Source organism: Anguilla rostrata, chromosome 14, assembly GCF_018555375.3.
Source record: "Anguilla rostrata isolate EN2019 chromosome 14, ASM1855537v3, whole genome shotgun sequence".
Taxonomy (NCBI): domain Eukaryota; kingdom Metazoa; phylum Chordata; class Actinopteri; order Anguilliformes; family Anguillidae; genus Anguilla; species Anguilla rostrata.
Genome location: NC_057946.1, coordinates 14655709 through 14674394, shown reverse-complemented (window position 1 = coordinate 14674394; position 18686 = coordinate 14655709). Strand labels below are relative to the sequence as shown.

General features: G+C 39.2%; 1 protein-coding gene across 1 annotated transcript; it reads left to right on the top strand.

The window, feature by feature from the left end:
* Positions 1 to 4528: 4528 nt before the first annotated feature.
* cnot6l (CCR4-NOT transcription complex, subunit 6-like) lies at positions 4529 to 18402 on the top strand. The gene is made up of 12 exons (XM_064307023.1): positions 4529 to 4776; positions 8206 to 8327; positions 8582 to 8768; positions 8999 to 9084; positions 9377 to 9466; positions 9603 to 9671; positions 9803 to 9960; positions 10979 to 11133; positions 12026 to 12177; positions 12460 to 12687; positions 12984 to 13186; positions 13677 to 18402. The coding sequence occupies exons 2-12, from the start codon at positions 8216 to 8218 to the stop codon at positions 13884 to 13886; spliced, it is 1650 nt and encodes a 549-aa protein (XP_064163093.1). The 5' UTR covers positions 4529 to 4776; positions 8206 to 8215; the 3' UTR covers positions 13887 to 18402.
* The last annotated feature ends 284 nt before the right edge of the window (positions 18403 to 18686 follow it).

Sequence of the window (18686 nt, the reverse complement as noted above, 5' to 3'; positions counted from 1 at the left end):
GTTTATAACTTTATTTCCTTATGCAATATTGATATTCAAATAATATCAGAATGTTCAATACATATTTTTAGGAAACTGTAAAGAAGCATTAGACATCATAGCTGCAGTATACAGTTATTATACCACGCACCGCTGTTACAGTAACCTATCAAATTTCCCTACCCATTTTATAATGAGACACACTCCATGTAGGCCTCGCATGTCAACGCAGTACAGTGGACCAATAAATGACAACAAGTTCAATATGCTGTGCAATAAATTAACATTGCATTAATTTCCTTTTTAGAGATTAAGTGCAATCTGCAGGAAGTACCAATAACAGTATCTTGGTAAACACAGTCATAAAATAATCTGCTATATTGTTTTGATTCCTGGCAAGCGCAAAACCAATCACTTTGAATCAATTTTACGACATTTAGCCTTCCGTTATGATAAAGCCATGATATTTTTTTTTGCAAATGATTGACAATGGTATTGCAAAGCTTTTTTTTCAGCTTCACTGAAAGACCTTTACCTGGCTAATGCATTAATCATTTTTGTTTTTTCTTCATCTATTACCTCTGGCAATAAGTAAGTCTGACCTTAGGATCAGGTTCTCACAGTATGCAATGTCAAATATAAATGGCATCAAGTTTCAACACGTTTAACATATTCTTTATTTAAGACAATTTGGAAATGCTGGTAATCCAGGTAGTTTGTAGGAGATCATAATTCATGACCATGTTCATTTAACAGCCACATAATAGTGGTCATGTCATATTTGTATGTTACCTATAATATCAGCAAATGTGTAATCCATAATATGTTTTTCTGCAAATGCTATTTTTGCCATTATAGCAGAAAAATGTCCACTCTTTCAGACAGTCTTTTTTTAAAAAACGTTTGACAGGAACTCATTTATTGCACTGGAATTGATAGCCCACGAAGCAAAAGACCCTGCAAAGAGGTCAGAAAACATGTTTATTTGTCTTGAATTATACTGAAGCTTCTAAAACAAAGCACATGTGCCATACCATCGGAATGCCATGCAGCAGGTTTTTCTTCCATAAGTTCATTAGTTTCCCTTAATTTCCAAGCCAATACATTTTCCCTTTGTTGAGCCAATCTATAGCTATATCAGTTTTGAACAATTTGAGGTGCTGTAGCATGCTGAGGTGTCCACCCCACCCTTTATCCAGTATTTTTACCATTACACCACAAACCCATTTCACTGGGATAGTTTTCCATAATTAGTTATGAGTTAGGTTTCTCTATGTCTTGCTCACACAGATTTTCTGTTTAAAATCAAGTAGCTGAATTAATATGATCTTTTTTGCTGAACTAAAAACAGGTTGGTGGTCTGCAGAGTGCTTGCCTTTACTGGAAATCAAGTGAAATCAATGAACCATTAACTGAAGATGAAATGAAAGGCTGTATTTATAGTGCAGCTCCTGCTTTAATAATGTGGTGATACACATGAAGGCTGGCAGGCCTGGAGGAACCACACATCTGGAGCTACAGGATCTGCTCCTTTGGCATATCAGCCTGGAGGAGAGGAACCATGTGCTACAATTAAAACACCACGAACAAGACTGCTAATATAAGTGAGCACACAAATATTGAATGCCCTCAGTGTGACTATTTAAATAATGTATGGCTATATTTACTACATTTCTGGTTATACATTCCCCTCCTGCTTGCCGAGTTTTATTGGTATTTGGGTTATCAGAATAATGGTAGTTGGTATAAATATATAGGTATCACAGAAAGATCAAATGCTTCGGTTCTCTGCGGTTGTTGCTTAAAGGGTAGGTCTACAGAATAAAAAGGTAGGATTCTGCTTGCCATTTTAAAGGGCTCCCTGCAAAGTGGGCTGCAAACCACTTTTAGAAATAAATGAAAGCTAATAATAATTGACCAATCATGACTATGCTATGTAAGTCTGGATAAGAGTGTCTGCTAAATGCCTGTAATGTAATGACTGAATGACACCAGAAAATATGTTTACTGCATATAGGTGAAAATGTATTGCTATTTATTTTTGGCTGGACCAGCCCTATAAACGCGAATGTCTGTGACTGACTGAGTGAGTGATGAAGTTATACCATTGGTCGGCCGAGTTACGAAGTCACACAATTGGTCGGTCGGATCGCGCGTGTTAGGTCCAGCCATATGCTAGGTTTTAACCCGGCTCTTTCTTACAAGAGCAATCATTGCATAAACATATTTAATTTTTCATTATTGCATTGTGCATAAACACATTTAATTTTTCATGTGGAACATTATATTGTGCAATGGATTTTCATAGTATAAAATCACTTTTGACATCTGCTGTAAATATCTAAACATCAAAAAAAGTAATCACAAAGCTAATTTTTAAATCTCACATTGTATTATGTTTATGAAATGGTTATATAATCCAATTTTATACTCACCATAAGCATGTAGTAGCGACGGAGGCCCTAGCTTCACTTCTCACAAAACATCCATGTGCTCAGCAGGAGAGATCTCAGAGCTGTCCATATCACCCTCTTCCCTCTGAGATTTACAGCAGAAGGAGCACAGGAGAACCATGCAGATGACCAAATACACAGCTACCACCAGCCACACCAAGGCTCCAAACAGAACAAAAGACATGAGATTACCATCCATCTCATCAGTCCTTTGGATTAAATGTTTTAAGTCCTACAATTTACAGTTTGCACCAGCACAGAGCAAGAGGAGAAAAGCATAAAACTTAAGTCTTAATTTCCGTGTGCCTGTGGACATTGCAGGAAGTACACCTGAGAGTGTAAAGCAAGACTCTGTTCAATAGATAGACCTTGTCTCTATGGTAAGCTGCTATGAAACAGGTAAGTGGCAATGTTGCCATTAGCTCTCAGCAAACAGAATACATTATTCTCCACAGTCAATCTAGCAGCCCATTTATAGGATCAATGTATCCACAAATAACATTGGCAGAATATTGATTCACTCCAAATATAGCTCTGATAATATTCATGCAAACTGCAAATCACTTGTACAACTTTTAATTATGGTGCCTAAAATTACCCACCTTGGAAACTCACACCACATGGTTCACCATACAAAAGACTTTCAACTGTAGCTTCTCTCATGGGCACAGAACAAACACATTTTGTCCTTTATTGAACAGAAAGCCTTTCCACACCTTTATCTTCATGGAGAATACTGAATTTTTTGGGACATTGCTTACCACTCATTATATAACCAACAAACAAGGACACTGGAATGCATTAGTCAGGAAGCTTTTATTTGTAAAAATTCCAACTTTATTTGCGTAACAAATTTAATGTACTGATTTAAATAACTAGATGTGGGCTTTATAAAATAATTACTACATGCAATATATTGAAAATACAGTATAAAATATATAATGAATAAAGATAGTTACTTCTGGCAATTGATTAGCGAAAATTCGAACTTTACGTGCCTAATGCATTCATTATTCATTGTTTTTTCATCACCTAATGTCCAGTGAGTATTCTGATGCAATCAGCTACTACATTTCACCAAAAGATTAATTAACTCAAGTCTGTTCTAAATTGAACCACAAAGCATGTTTTAGTTAAATAGAACATGGACATGGTCCCTGTCCTGCGATAGATTGGTGGCCTGTGCAGGGTGTATTCGTGCCTCTCGCCGAATTCACGCTGGGATAGGCTCCAGCACCCCCGTCACCCTGCCCAGGATATGCGGGTATTGATAATGGATGGGTGGATGAACGTGGTGGGTCCCCCAATGATTTCGAACAGAAACCATTTCAGAGGAACCTGTGAAGCAATGTTGGCCAGTAGAGGCCAGTACAGTTCTCTGACATTTGGTTACGCGAGAGAAGAGGAACATGACTCACAAATTCACTTAGACATCTGTGATCTAACACCGTGCACTGTGGAAGATGGACTGTCATTTCATATGCATTATGATATGTTCAGCAATTCACTAAGCTGCTGTGCAAATGGGATCATTGTTGTTAAGTGCTTAGGCCACTCAAGGACTAGCTTCAGTCTCTTTTCGCTAGTTTTAGCAGGGAATACCCTATGCTACATCACTGGCAGCAACAAAAAAATAAATAAATAAATAAAGTTATGAAGGCAGTGTGGTTTAATAAGACCTCAGTTTTATGCACTTACAGCCAGGAGCACATTTATTTTTAATCGTCCTCCACGATTCCAGCATTGTAAATCCCTTAAAAACAACCAGACCATGCCCTTTTAAATTTTATCTGAACCCAATTTTTTCATGTTGCCTGCACTATAGTTTTTTTAATTGTATGCTTTAATTCAGAAAATTCTGAATTTATGCTATCGCTGTTAATTATATTGTCTTTTTGTGTCATGTCATCTTAGGTTCAAGCTTGGAAACTCAGCTGATTGTACAACCTGTGAAGCAAATTAATTCCTAGACCACTTTGCTGAAAAATGAACGGTGACTAACTCTGAACAGCGATTGTCACCTGGAAGCAAATATCTAGACACTTGCTGAAAGAACGTGACTAACTAGCCAACATTACACACGCAGAACGTTTTCTGGACAAGACGGCTAGTTAGCAAAACACTGTTTAATGCAAAATGTCTAATGAAGAAATCTAATAGCAGACTTTCCTCAAACTTTTAGCTGTTCTCGTCGGGGGAGGGGGGCAGTGTCTGTGCGGCAGCCATGATTGTTGTCCTTCCTTCAGTCTTTCAGAAACGTTGAGGAGCTGAACGTCAGCTAATTCTGACTGCATGTCTCTAAACGTTTCATCCCTGAGTCGTCTTCACCGCTCACTGAATGCCGGTATGTTGTTTTATCTGCTTTAGAACATCGGCACCTGTAGGTTTACATGTATGTTTAGTACGTTTTACGAGCTTATTTTTGTCTCCTCCTTCGAAAGACTGGAAAGAGTATATTCTAAGAGGCTGTGCACAGCACCGGTGGCAGCTACAAATGCAAGGCCCGTGCTACAAGCGAATTTACAAGCATTTGTTCATGTGTACAGTTCTTTGTGTCGGGGACAGTTTTGTTATTAAAATAAAGCGTATCTTGCATGTTGTACCTAATAATTTGTCCGCGTCGAGTGTTTTATTTTGGTGTTTACTGCTGAATGGAATTTTGAGCTGGAATACAGGCCCATGTCAGAATCGCCAAAGCAGCTGTGCGGTTAGCTACCTAGCTACTTTTGATACCAGCTGTCTTGCATTAGTTAGCAAGATAGCTAAAGTTAGCTTGCTTGCGAAGAAGCTGACAGGCCAGATAGCCGCTATGAAACAGTTACAGCTAATAACTGGTTTAGCTTTATGTAAATAGCTAACAAGCCAGTTACTTGTGTAAGTAGCTACCAAAGAACCATTTAAGGGTATTCGGTGTTGTAAATGTATTGAAACAGTGTTGAAATTAACAGTATTAATCTAAAAGTACTATTAGCAGTTATGTATTTAAGAAATAAATGTAGGTAGATGTAACGTTAGCTTGCGTTTGGTTTCATAACCGTGCTACTGCAGCCAGCTAACGGTTAGCTAGCTAAGGTCTGTTGTACAGTAAAATAAAATTCTGTATCGAATTAACTAGTCTAGCTAAGTCGATGCACACCGTCTTAGTTTCATTTGGCTAACTGTGTAACGTTGCCAATGTGACTGACAATTATATTACACAAGAATGTAAGGGGAGTAATTTCTTATCTCAAATACAAACTTTTGTGTCATGAGCCAGTTATTAATAATTCGTTTAGCAAATGATCGGACAGGTTTGTTTAAAAGGTTATATCGTCAGTGTTTAGTAATATAAAAATTCAGGGACGTTCCGTGTGAATTTGTGCAGTCATACTGATCGTCACGAATTTTCCTCAAAGAAACGTCCTATGGAGTAGTATATTTGACACATCTGAGATGAGGGTCACAAATAGTTTTTGAGAAACTTGGAAAGTACGGTATATATTTGGGGCGTTTTTGTTCCTATGGGTGATCACATTCACAAAACGTTTACAAAAGTCAGTCTGTCCCTGCTATATTTAATGTTCCTTTCTCCTGACATGTGCATGTGCGTACATCCCAGGGTCATATTAGCGCATGTATTTTTGAAGTCTGTCTTGCATCATAACAGAATCCCTTAGTTTGTAAATCATTATGTGTGGTGACGAATGTTCTCTTGCTCCTTATGCACAACAGTTGTACTTTCTCTTTACTCGTTGAAATTAATGTGTACTTTCATTAGTCATAAATGGGAGGGAGGGGGGGGTGCTTAGTAAGGTGACACCTTTCTTTTTCTTCAAACACTGTAACACATTATCTTGATAACGTAGCCTGATTTGTTGAAATGGCTGTTTCATAACCAAGCGCCTCTGGCAAATTGTTCCCATAATTGCATGTGCTTGAATTTCTGGTTTGATTTTATCTAGGTAAAAGGTTTTCTCATTGAGACAAGAAGCTCAATGCACTCTTGCGGAGTATTACGTGTTTCTTTCCGTTTTTAAGGCATCAGAATGTACTGTACGTATCAGATAATAATATGCTGAACTCAGTAATTACCTCGGTACCGTGTCGGTAAGTGCCACTGGCAGCAAGGAGCTTCTGAGCCAAAGATGAGGTGAGAAAATGTTCTGGTCTGACAGTGGTCTGTAAAGTATAGCTTAATATGAAAGATTAAAGGCATAGTTTTTCCTTGTGTAGCAGTTCCTGAGGGAGTCTTAACTTAACAGTGTGCTTCACTGTGAGGCATATTGTACTGCTTCCTGTCTGCTACTGTGTTGTTGCGATGATCTGACTGTTTTGAAAGCAATGTCAGACTGCTTTGACAGATAACATGAGCTATAGCCAAAGCACCTCTGTTTTATATTGTGCAAATGTCATTTAATTTTTTTGGAGACTTTTACTAGGGTCTTTTTAATGAAGTGTAATACACTTTTTTATATCCATGCAGATTTCTGATTCTCTATTTATCTCAGCTAATTAAAGCTCAAAAAGGAACTGTCAGTAAAACAAGCTTTAAGTGGCTGGTTTTTCATCACTTTACTGGGGACACAAAGAGCAGAGTCTGAGGCTTTGACTCATTTCTCTACATTCAGCACAATGAAATCACAGTATGTACTGAATTATATTTGCTTGGCAAGGTTTGAGAATGAGTGCTTGCCAATTTCAGGGGTCAGTCAAGGGTAAGTTATTAAAGGATGGGTTATTTTAGTTTTCTGGAGGAGGCTAGGTTTACATGGCACCTTAGGTTAACATTTTTTTCACATGTACATGAGTATGCAGCCTATAGGGAATAGTAACTTCTCTGTAGATAGTTTCTGTAATACCTTTAGTAGAATTTAATTCATAGAAGTATATAGTAGTATAAAGTTTTTAGATTTGTGTTGCTTACATTATATTTCATAATGCAAATAGGAAAAATATTGAAATAGAAATGACAAGAAAATATGGCTTTAGTATATTTAACATACTTCCCCAATATGCATATTCATGTTAGGCTCCATTATATAGTATGGAGAAGGAGACTGAAGCAAACTTTGCTGACAACTTGACTATTGAATGTTGCATGTTGTGGCCTCTGAAACACCCTGGCCTGCAGGACAAACAAGGGTTGGCTAGGAGAAGTAGTTTCATTCATTGTGAGAATGGGCATGCTAATATTAGTTTTTATTGTCAGGTGCTCTCAGCCATCCTGCAGTTAATGGAGCGAATGCCACAACAGCAACAGGGACAAGGTGGCAGGTCCAGGGTAGATGGAGACATACTGTTGGCAAAGTCTCAAAAAAATTATGCTAGGATGTAATAATGTGATAACGACAAGCAGTCAGGTCCACCGCTGGGTTTTGTGGAAAACTGACTAATGCTGAACTTTGATTGCAACCTATGACCAGGTGACTCTAAAAGCTTTTCGGCCATGTACACTAGAGGTTGGTTTTGCATTGGAATAAAGATGCTGGCCTTTAAAATTGTCATACCTGCAGTGAAATGTGGTGGATCTTTGATGTTTTTGGGTTTCTTTTGAAACCCTAGTGCTAGGGCTCCTGTTACAGTCAATGAAATTACGAACTCCATTGTATTACCAGGACATTTAAGCTAAAAACCTTGCACCCCACCACTAGGATGCTGTGGCTGTAGCCTAAAGGCTTACTGTGCGGATTTATGCTTTGCTTGTCCTGTTTTGGAAGTTGTGTTGGAGTCACTCCAGACTGCATCCCTGCAGGCCACTGTGGGTTGACTTTTTGCTGTTCTGTTTGTCCCTCAGATTAATAGGTATGCCAAAGGAAAAATATGATCCCCCGGATCCTCGCAGATTATATACCATCATGTCAGCCGAGGAGGCAGCCAATGGGAAGAAGTCACACTGGGCAGAGTTGGAGATCTCTGGTCAGTCACCCTTTATTATCAGTTGGTAACATTCTCTTTGCCTTTTATTACATTATTAGTCTTTGTTTTTTTATGCTCATCACTAGAGGATTGGTGTTTTATCCATGATAAGGAAGTGTATAGAGAAGTTCCTTATGAAAAGTGCTGTAAAAAAACAAATAGGGGTATTACCTTACTGGGAAATTTGTTATGTTGAATTTGATAAAGCATTCGTATTAAAGACTAACTTAAAACTCCTGTTCTTGATTCACCAGGGCGGGTGAAGAGTTTGAGTAGCTCACTCTGGACACTGACACATTTGACCGCATTGCATCTTAATGACAACAGCCTTAGCCGCATTCCCCCCGAAATTTCCAAGCTCCAGCACCTGGTCTATCTGAACCTGTCCTCCAACAAACTGCGCAGCTTGCCGGCAGAACTCGGAAACATGGTGTCTCTCAGGTCAGTGGGAGAGGCAGCACTGTTGAAATTTGGGACGCGGGTGTGACCAGTCTTCAGGTGCTTTTCTGTCCCTTTAACACTTTCAGTTTCATTTCACTGTGCAGGCCACCTGCAGCACAGAACACACTCTGCACTATGTTGTTGAAATGAGCTTTACTAGATCACTCAAAAGCCATATTCAAGGTTCTCTAAGTGTGGTTTCAGTGTATTTTCTCCTTTGTGTTTTCCAGGGAATTGCTTTTAAATAACAATCTTTTACGGGTTCTGCCTTATGAGCTTGGGCGGCTGTTCCAGCTACAAACCCTAGGTTTGAAAGGTATTCTTACCCTCACCTTCATAAACAAGCAAAATACACAGAATACACCATGCAGTAAACCTGTATATTAGTTATCAATTCATGGCAATTTTATATATTCCTTCAGTGTACTTATACTCAAATAGCTTTTTTTACTGTAGGAAAAGCTACAGTAAAAAAGGCAGCCAAGACAATGTCCTTTCATGTGTAAATGATAGCTATTTTTATACTGAACACGCATAGGTCAGAGTGAACTGTAAGAAAATGAAATCCCAATAGTATTTATATAATTTTAAATTCGTTTTCTCTTCAGGAAATCCTTTATCACAAGATATCCTCAAACTCTACCAGGAGCCTGATGGAACCAGAAAGCTCCTCAATTACATGCTTGACAATCTAGCAGGTACATCGTTCATATGGTCAGTCTCTTTGAAAGGGAAAATTTGTCAAGTGGCATTACAATATTATTGTGTTTGTGTTCTACAGTATATCCACCAGCCCTGTCTGAGTTAATACTGTTCAATTCGACCTCTCTCTAGTACACCCAGAACAACTTCCCCCAAGACCCTGGATCACTCTGAAAGAACGAGATCAAGTTATCCCCACAGGTACAGTTACACTGATGTGCATGAGTATACTCACAGACACACACACACACACACACACATATATATATATATATATATATATACACTTAGATCACATTGAGCTGTTGTGTGATGTTGTGTTCCCCCTCCAGCTGTGTTCACTGTCATGTGTTACAATGTGCTGTGCGACAAGTACGCCACAAGACAGCTGTACGGCTACTGTCCATCCTGGGCACTCAACTGGGAGTACAGGAAAAAGGGAATCATGGAGGAAATTGCCAACTGTGATGCTGACATCATCAGCCTTCAGGTCAGCCAATAGAAACTTTTCGTCTACTGATGTAATGTGGGCCTTCGTGATACCCGATTGGACTATGGGGTTTTCTTACAGAAGTGAAGTGTCATTTGTAAGCGAGAACGATTAGGTGATATCAAGAAAACCTGGTCCGAATCAAGGTCAAAGCATATTAAGTACTTCGGCATGATGCATTGATCGTTGGAAATATCTTGTGGTATTCAGATTATCATTTTTATTTTAGAAAGAAATGAGCAAATACATTATCAGTTTGAAAATGTCATTTCAGAAAAGGTGTCCACATCTCTCATCTTAAATCAGAACGCCTGAGGTGACACAGAGATTCCTGTTCCAGCGCACATCACATAGTCATTGGGATTTTAGGGGGAGTCTTGAATAAGTTATTTATTTATTCTTTTATTTATTTATTTATTTGTAACTGGAACCTATGTCTGTTCTCAAAGTAAGCTCCAGCTAGGCCTTTTGTACAAAAACAGTATTTTGCCTTTTTTTGAGGAGGCCCTTGGATAGCATTCCATTGAAATTGGCAATTCAGTTACCCTTGTCTCACACACAGGAAATCTTGTGTTACACGCCTAAATGTACATTCATGCATTTTCATGTCAAACCTTGTTTGGCTCCAAATCCAGAGCAATACAAATCGCCCCCCGTCTGGTCAGCATCGCTTCTGCCCTTCACGTGATCTTAAGCTTATGGGAAGCTTTTCTTTCAGATTTGTCTGACATGGTTTTTACTGTGTGAGGACGACAATAGGGGACTGGAACTGGCTGTGGGAGAGAAATGGGCCATGCTTTTTCTTTAAGGGCTTTTTTCTAATGCATAACGTTAAAGCTCTGGTATTGCATTTTGTCTTTTTAGGCAGTTTACAGGAAAACAATGTCAAAAGTCAGCTTGCATAACTGCAGCATTCTTCAGAAATTTAAGAGAAAATAAATTGACCCCAACTCTGTGATGCCTTCCTTTGAGACAGGGAAGCACTGTTTCTCACACGGTCTGATCAATGTCCCCACAGGAAGTTGAAACCGAGCAATATTACTCCCTTTTTCTTCAAACGCTGAAGGAGCGTGGATATGATGGTTATTTCTGTCCAAAGTCCCGTGCCAAATTAGTGTCGGAGCAAGAGAGGAAACACGTGGATGGCTGTGCAATATTCTTCAAAACCGAGAAGTGAGTGGACAAGTTTTTGTTGTTTGTTTTCCCCACTGGTTTGTTTCCTCAGCACGACATCATTGAGCATACGGTTGTCATGTGTTGTCACGTTCATGCCTTGTGGCAGTGGTATCATTAGACACTCAAGACCCTGCAATATGCTGCCGTCCTCTGAAGGGGGCGCACTTGTTGCTCAAATACTGTAACTTCACGATGTAGAAACTAGTATTAGCTCAGATCACACGAGGCATCCAGGCTTGGAATAGCTCATTTATTATTTCATTGATTCTTGCGTGCTGTCTTCTTTGTCTCTTGCATGAAACCGCATGTACTAATTACTATCCAATTACATTTTGAACTGTAAATAAGCTTCACCGTGATAAGCCTTGTGACACTGTGTGGTGGGTTGTTCCTTGGTTCTGTGATTAGAAACACTTATCCCTTTTAGAAATACAGTGAGCTCCATAATGTTTGGAACAAAGGCATATTCATTCTTCATTTGGCTCTGTAATCCGCAATTTTGATTTTTTTTTTTGATTTGTAATCAATCAATTAAATATGGTAGAAGTGCACATACTCAACTTTTACTTTAGGTTATTTTTATACACTTTGGTTTCACAATGTGGACTTTTTATACATCCCCCCCTCCATTTCAGGGCACTATAATGTTTGGGCACTATAATGACGTATTAATGTTGTGTAGATGAAAGTAGGCATGTTTAGTCACATGCAGTGTCTGCTTGAAGTCTGTGACCCATAGACATCACCAGGTGCCAAAAAAAGCAAAACAAAAAATGTGGAATTTGTGCTGCACTTTTACAGACCTGGTGATTATACTGTTGCGCTAATCTTTTAGTTTTGACGCAGTAGAAAACACTGTATAATTGTTGGTTTTGTTGGGTTTTTTCAGATTTACACCAGTGCAGGAGCACACTGTAGAGTTCAATCAGGTTGCAATGGCAAACTCCGAAGGATCAGAAGTCATGCTAAATCGAGTAATGACAAAAGACAACATTGGTGTAACAGTATTGTTGGAAGTCAATAAGGACATCTTTTCTGGTGGTAAGGAGCACGCTGATGTTATGGTGGCTGTTTTATGATTATGTATTTTTCAGCAAAATAATTATCAACAACCTTTTTAGAAAATTGAAGTGTTTGCTTGCGTTAAATGATGTTCCTTGTTTCTGCTAATTTTCTGTGGTAAATATTGTGTTACAAAATGACACATGGCATTTTCTGTTTTCATTAATAACAGATGTCTTTTAAGAGCTTTGCTGGTAAGCTCTTAAATGCAGTATAAACATTTCATTGAACTGTATTGAATTCCAACTGCCTGTCATTCAGGGACGAAGCCCTTGCAGGAAAAACAGCTCCTCCTGGTGGCCAATGCGCACATGCACTGGGACCCTGAGTACTCGGACGTGAAGCTGATCCAGACAATGATGTTCATCTCGGAGCTGAAGAGCATCGCTGAGAAGGCCTCTGGGTCGGAGGCATCCAGCTCTCCCACGTCTGAGCCCATCCCCATCCCCATCGTCCTGTGTGCAGATCTCAACTCCCTGCCTGACTCAGGTATAGGGCTTCAGTAGTACAGGTGCACAAGCCTCTGTTCTGGGCAGGTTTTCAACAGTAACGCCCTGTATTTGAATCCTAACAGGGCAATTAGAGTTGAACCTGTCCCAAAGATGTAATTAAGCAAGGACTGATTTGGTTAGTTTTCTGATGCTAGGTTTGCTGTGAAAAATCCAGGGGAAAGATGACTAGCATGGCAATTAATAATATAATGTTAGTCAAGTTTAAAAGCCTCCTGTGTGTGTGTGTGTGTGTGTGTGCAAATACATTCATCTTTTATTTTTTCCATTTTGAAGGCGTGGTTGAGTATTTGAGCAATGGTGGTGTGGCAGAAAACCACAAGGACTTCAAAGAGCTGCGGTACAATGAATGCCTGACCAACTTCAGCTGCAACGGGAAGAATGGAAACTCTGAGGGAAGCATCACACATGCCTTCCAACTGAAGAGTGCGTACGAGAACAACCTAATGCCTTACACCAATTACACCTACGACTTTAAGGTAAGGCGGGGTCCTGCTACGAGCTGCGTTTTACAAAATAGCCTGTGCTAATTAACAAATTATAATCACAAAGTATTTTCAAGGTCTGTAAGTTTCTGACAATTATTATTATCAGTCGTTAAAGTAGTAGTATGCATGATAATAATGGTAATGATAACAACAACAATAATAATAACTTGTTCACAATAGCACATTTCAAAGATTCTAAAGCATTTAAAATTTCAATTTAGTGTAGGGGTGAAGGGACTTGGCAGTCAAGGGACTTGGACAGGAAACGGAGGCATCCCCTTCTCTTTTAATAGTTCCATGGGAAATATGCTTTCATGTTTAATTTAGGGAGATTGCTCTATCCTGGACTCAAACTGTGATATGCTTCTTGCTCTTGTTGTACATTTTTTGATTCCCGTTGGTCATTTTCATTTGTGGGCAGCGCTTTTCCCATCTGGCCATGCCTTTTAACTCTGCTCCTTTCTGTCTGACCTCTCCTCAGGGTGTGATTGACTACATTTTCTATTCCAAGACTCACATGAGTGTTCTGGGCGTGCTCGGGCCCCTGGAGACACAGTGGCTGACCGACAACAGCATCACGGGCTGCCCCCACCCCCACATCCCCTCTGACCACTTCTCCCTGCTCGCCCAACTGGAGCTGCACCCTCCCCTCTCCCCCCTCAACGGGTTGCACCTGCCCGTGCACAGGTAGTGCAGCCCCGCCCTCTTCTGCTCCAAAGGACCTGTACAGCTGTAGAGTCACACCCTAGACCCCCTGCCCTGGAGTGAAGTGTATGGCCTTCATACCGACCGGCCTTTTCAAGCTGCTCCTTTTTAACTTCTGCACATGGATTTTATTCATTTATTCTCCAAAGGCTTGATACCAAATCAGGGTTGGGATGCTTATTTTTGTCCGTCTTGTCAGAGGCAAGCTGCTTTAGGTGTAAGAAGTAATAATTGTCTGACTTTAAAAACGTTCACCTGGAGTATCAGTGTTTACCTTTAAACTGTTGGTGCTTCACTGCTTCATGCTATTTATCTCCAGCTGTGTATTTTGTCATCGCTGGCTAAAACAACACTCATAAGTGTGCCAACTGGATTTTTAAACACTATTAAGTGTGAACACACTCACGTCTTGAGAAACTACCTGAAAATTATTCTTGCACATTGTCCGTAATTATTTATAAACGATGGCCGTGGAAAAATTAGAAATCAGCATCCCAGCCCTGCTCTCAGAAGAGAAATGCATTTGATGGTCTCATGTTGCTGTATCTTTACTATGCATTGTCTTGCATTTTATTTGCTTGCAAGCAGTTTTCTTCTGAATCAAAGCAGTGTTACTTCCAGGTGAAATTGCTGCAAGTCACCCCAAGTTACTGTAGTGTGTCCGTTCTTCCCATTACAACTGAAATCATGAAGCTAGCAGTCACATCAGGCCTTTGCAGATCTACACATTCAGTTGAATTGTGCACAGTTTGTTTGTGGACATTCTAAAATGCATATTCTGCACCTACATCTCTGGTCTATTGACTATCATTTCATTTGTAAGAATCCCACCTCTCTTACCACAGTGTTGTAATATTACACTGTCTTTAGCTTGACATGTGTCTACAGTATGTCTTGCTTGTGGGACATTTTTATTTAAGGTATTTGCCAAAATTAATAATGAATATAATCAACAGAGCTCTGGGCTTGAGCGTTTAAAAGCTTTTGGATATATTTAAAAACATTTCTTAATGGGCTTTGAGTTTTCTGTTTTTTTTTTTGTTTGTTTTTTTTTTATGGTAATATCTGGTCTATTTATTGTCCTGGGCCCTCTAGATGTAGTTTTGGCAGATTTTGACATTCACAGAAGGTTGTCCAGGTGGTCAGTGAAGTAGAAACCTTCACGGTGGTGTAGTTTTAAACTAAATCATGGTTGAATATGCAGGGTTGTTCTCTAAATTTCCTGCAGTGGCCTTTGTGAAACTGTCACTGTTGTTTCCCCTCAGAAAAACATAACTTTCTGTCTAGTAGTTTAAGATTTCTTTATTTGGTTCTGTGTTTGCAGTAATGCAATTATGCATTTTTTAAATATTCTGGTTGCTGTTCTTTTTTTCTTGAATACTTGGCATTTATGAATGAAGCCATAACATTGTTGAAGCACATAAGTTATTTTTTAATGTATTCACAGCTTGGGACTTTAAGGTGAAATTGCATCCATGAAGTGTGAGCGTTGTCATTGATACATAATTCACTGCCCGCACACTATGTCTTTGCGATACAAGCTTTGCTTCTTTTGCACTCAAGGATGATGCTTTAACCGAAATGCCTCAGATTTCAACAGCTGAATTCAGCACCTTTCTGAAGACCACAAGGCCAATACTTCACTCCCTGCACTTTGTGAAATCTGTTTATATAGACTGGAGTTAGAACTTCATCTACAATACAATGATTGTATTTTAACAAAGGAGATGCCCATTTTGTCTATTGTACAACTGATCAGTGGAGGAAATGTTCCATAATCTGCTTCAGGTCACTGTTTTCTTTCCTGCAGTCATGGATTTGTATGGTGGTGCATACACAGGTATGCAGTGTAGGCAACCCCCTCTGAGACTGTCAAACCGAGCCCCTTGGTTTTGTCAGAAGCAGTGGCTGTTCATACAATAAGTGAACCTGGTTCATGTTTCCTTTTGGTTTTGCTCCCTTTTTCTTCAAGGGATACATTTTTGTACGTAAATATATGAAAATTCTATGATACAGTGTTAAACATTGGTGTTGAATATATTCTATATTGGGGAGGGGTTCATTTTAATGGTTTTTCTTATATGAACATTGTTCTCTGTGATGACTTCTGTAGTTATCACAGGAAAGCCATCAATCTCTCACCAGACAGTGCTGCAGTTCTTGAAATTACACTTAAACTAAACCAATGGAGTGTTCAAATGCAATCTAAGACCTATCCTTATAGAACAGCATTTCAAGTGACTTCAGTTTTCCTATGTCATTAAATATTACAATAGCGCAGTTACTTGGGTAATGGACAGCATTGGGAAGGCAACATTTCTATATTTCTATTTAATAAAGTTGTTTTTAACAGCATATTCTTCCATTTTTATAATAATGTGCCTAGTTTTTATCTCTTCAGCAGCATCACTGCCTGCTATGTACAGGTCAGAGACCAGCCCATAACCTAACACTGCTCCTCGGTCTCCTGGAAAGGTGGGGGAGGTGTGCGTAATGTAGAGTAAAATGCTTTGTTTTAATGGAGCATGGTTGACACTTTTCCTTGATTTCAGCTTTATAGCATGATGGCAGTGCACAAGTGGGTGGTGCATTCCCTGATCCCTTTTCTTACCCTGACCTCATACATGTGCCTCGCAGTCATTTCATTCAGTGCTACATATCACGTCATGCAGACGGTATATACACTGTAGCTTTTGAAAGGGATCACTCATGATGATGCAACAATTTTGTTAATTGTACGCTTTTTATTTTAAGTGTTCCTTCTTTAGGTTTTCTTTAAGACGTGCGCAAATTCTAACCATTTTCGGCAGCCATATGAAAGTCAAAGGTAGATTATGTTAAAAGGCCAAGCTTCCTGGATGATTTGATAAAAAAACGAGTAACTCTCATTGTGCAAACAAGTTTACAGCTGATGTAAACACTTCCTTTTGTTACCGAGTTGGCAAAAATTATCTCTACGGAATGCTAGAGATATTTTCTCTTATTGTGTGTTTGAAGCTACAGTATAATTTTTACAACATATGTTTTAATTTTAACAAGCTTCTAGCACAACTCCCCATGTTGTTTGAAGCTGTTTGATGAAGATTCTGTAAATTATGTGGTCGTCATTGCAATTTCCGGGATAGTAGTACTGCCTAGATTTGGATATGAAAGTGCATTGTTGTCCTGCAAAATATTTCTGTTGTGTGAATTTTGAATGTTGCTAAGATAAGACACTTTAAAGGAGATTTAAAGTTCTAAGTGCAGTAAAGTGTGTAGGGGGGAAATGTTGCGATTTGGTTAAGCACAGGGCTGTTGGTAGTAGGATTGATTTTGTGTTGCAAATGAATTCCTTCCTTCGTCTGATAGCATCGAGGGTTTCATTTACTTCCCATTTTATCTTGTTTTTAGAATGCTTTTCAAACCATTTTAATTAGGAAATCTGTATTTCTGAATTATTTTGGGTCAGTTAAAGAATTTAAATTTAATTGAAAGACTATTCAGGCTTTGAAACATACTTTCCTTTTTTCCCTCCGTAGTCATTTGGAACATTTCTGGTGCAGTTCAGTTGATGTCCTGGTTTAGTGATATCAGTGCTTCTTGTGTATTAATTGACATCCTTTACGATAGGATACCGTGTGTTTGTTCTTAATACCCTAACATGACCAGTGTGGAGCAGACATCATCCACAGCAGCAACGCATCACCATGAGAGGTGTATCAGCAGTTCGCCCCGTATTACAGTGCTCTAAGAAAGGGAAACTTTAAAGTCTTGCAATGTTTTGGCTCTTACAGTAAGTAAATCATATCTACCATCTGCATACGTGTGAATATTAAGTGTTTCAGCTGCACTGCATGGTATTTTGTTTTGCAAATATGTTTCTTGGTGCAATCCATTTTTAACAAAAACCAAAGTCATTTTGATGTATTCAGCTATGTACTCATCTTTGGTTGTGCACACCAAAGATGAATAATTGACGCTGAGTGTTTATACATCAAAAGGGTCACTTCCTTCCCAGGAGCTCTGACAGTAACACTCTTCTTGATACTGACCAGCTCTTACCCCACTGTGTCCTCTGTAGAGGTGCATCTGGACAGCACACTAAACCTCTGTGCAGTGTTCAGTAAGTGCTGTGCTGGTTCTGCTGTTTGGCAGGTCCAGTGTGCAACACCAATTTTGGCATCGTAACCCGAACACAGTGGGTGCTCTGTTGCTAGCTTTTTATCCTGGTGCTATGGTGGCCTGCTGTTGTCAGTGGTTTTGTGAGGTGAGGTTTAGAGCTTTTGATCAGTATGAGGGCAGAGCTCAGTTGGCCTTGGAAGAAAGCTGTCCAGATTAGTTGCATTAGCAGCTCTTCAAGGGAGTTTCTTTTTCCTGCATTGTCAAAATGTGTTTTATTTCAAGGACTGTGGTGTTCATGCCCCATGGAATGCATTACATCATAGTCCCCCACAAATTATTTCACTTTGGATTATGTTTCTTGCCACTTCCCTGTTGTTGGCAATAAAATGCCGTTTTCAAAACCTGTTTGCAGTGTTTTGTGTTCTGTTCAAAATTTTGATTTTGAGCTTTTCTGAACAATTGAGAAATTTAATGCAAGTCCTTCAAATAGTTAAACAAGAATAATTCTGGGGTGTACAAAGCAATGGGTGGTCTCTATGGTCAGCATCGGTCAAGGAACATGCACACAGTTGCACAATTCAAAAAAAGTAGAGCACTTCATTGTTGAATGGCCCAAACACTGGTAAGACCAAAATGAATATTTAGACATTTCCACACGATAACCATTTTTTCAGTTCCACTGTAA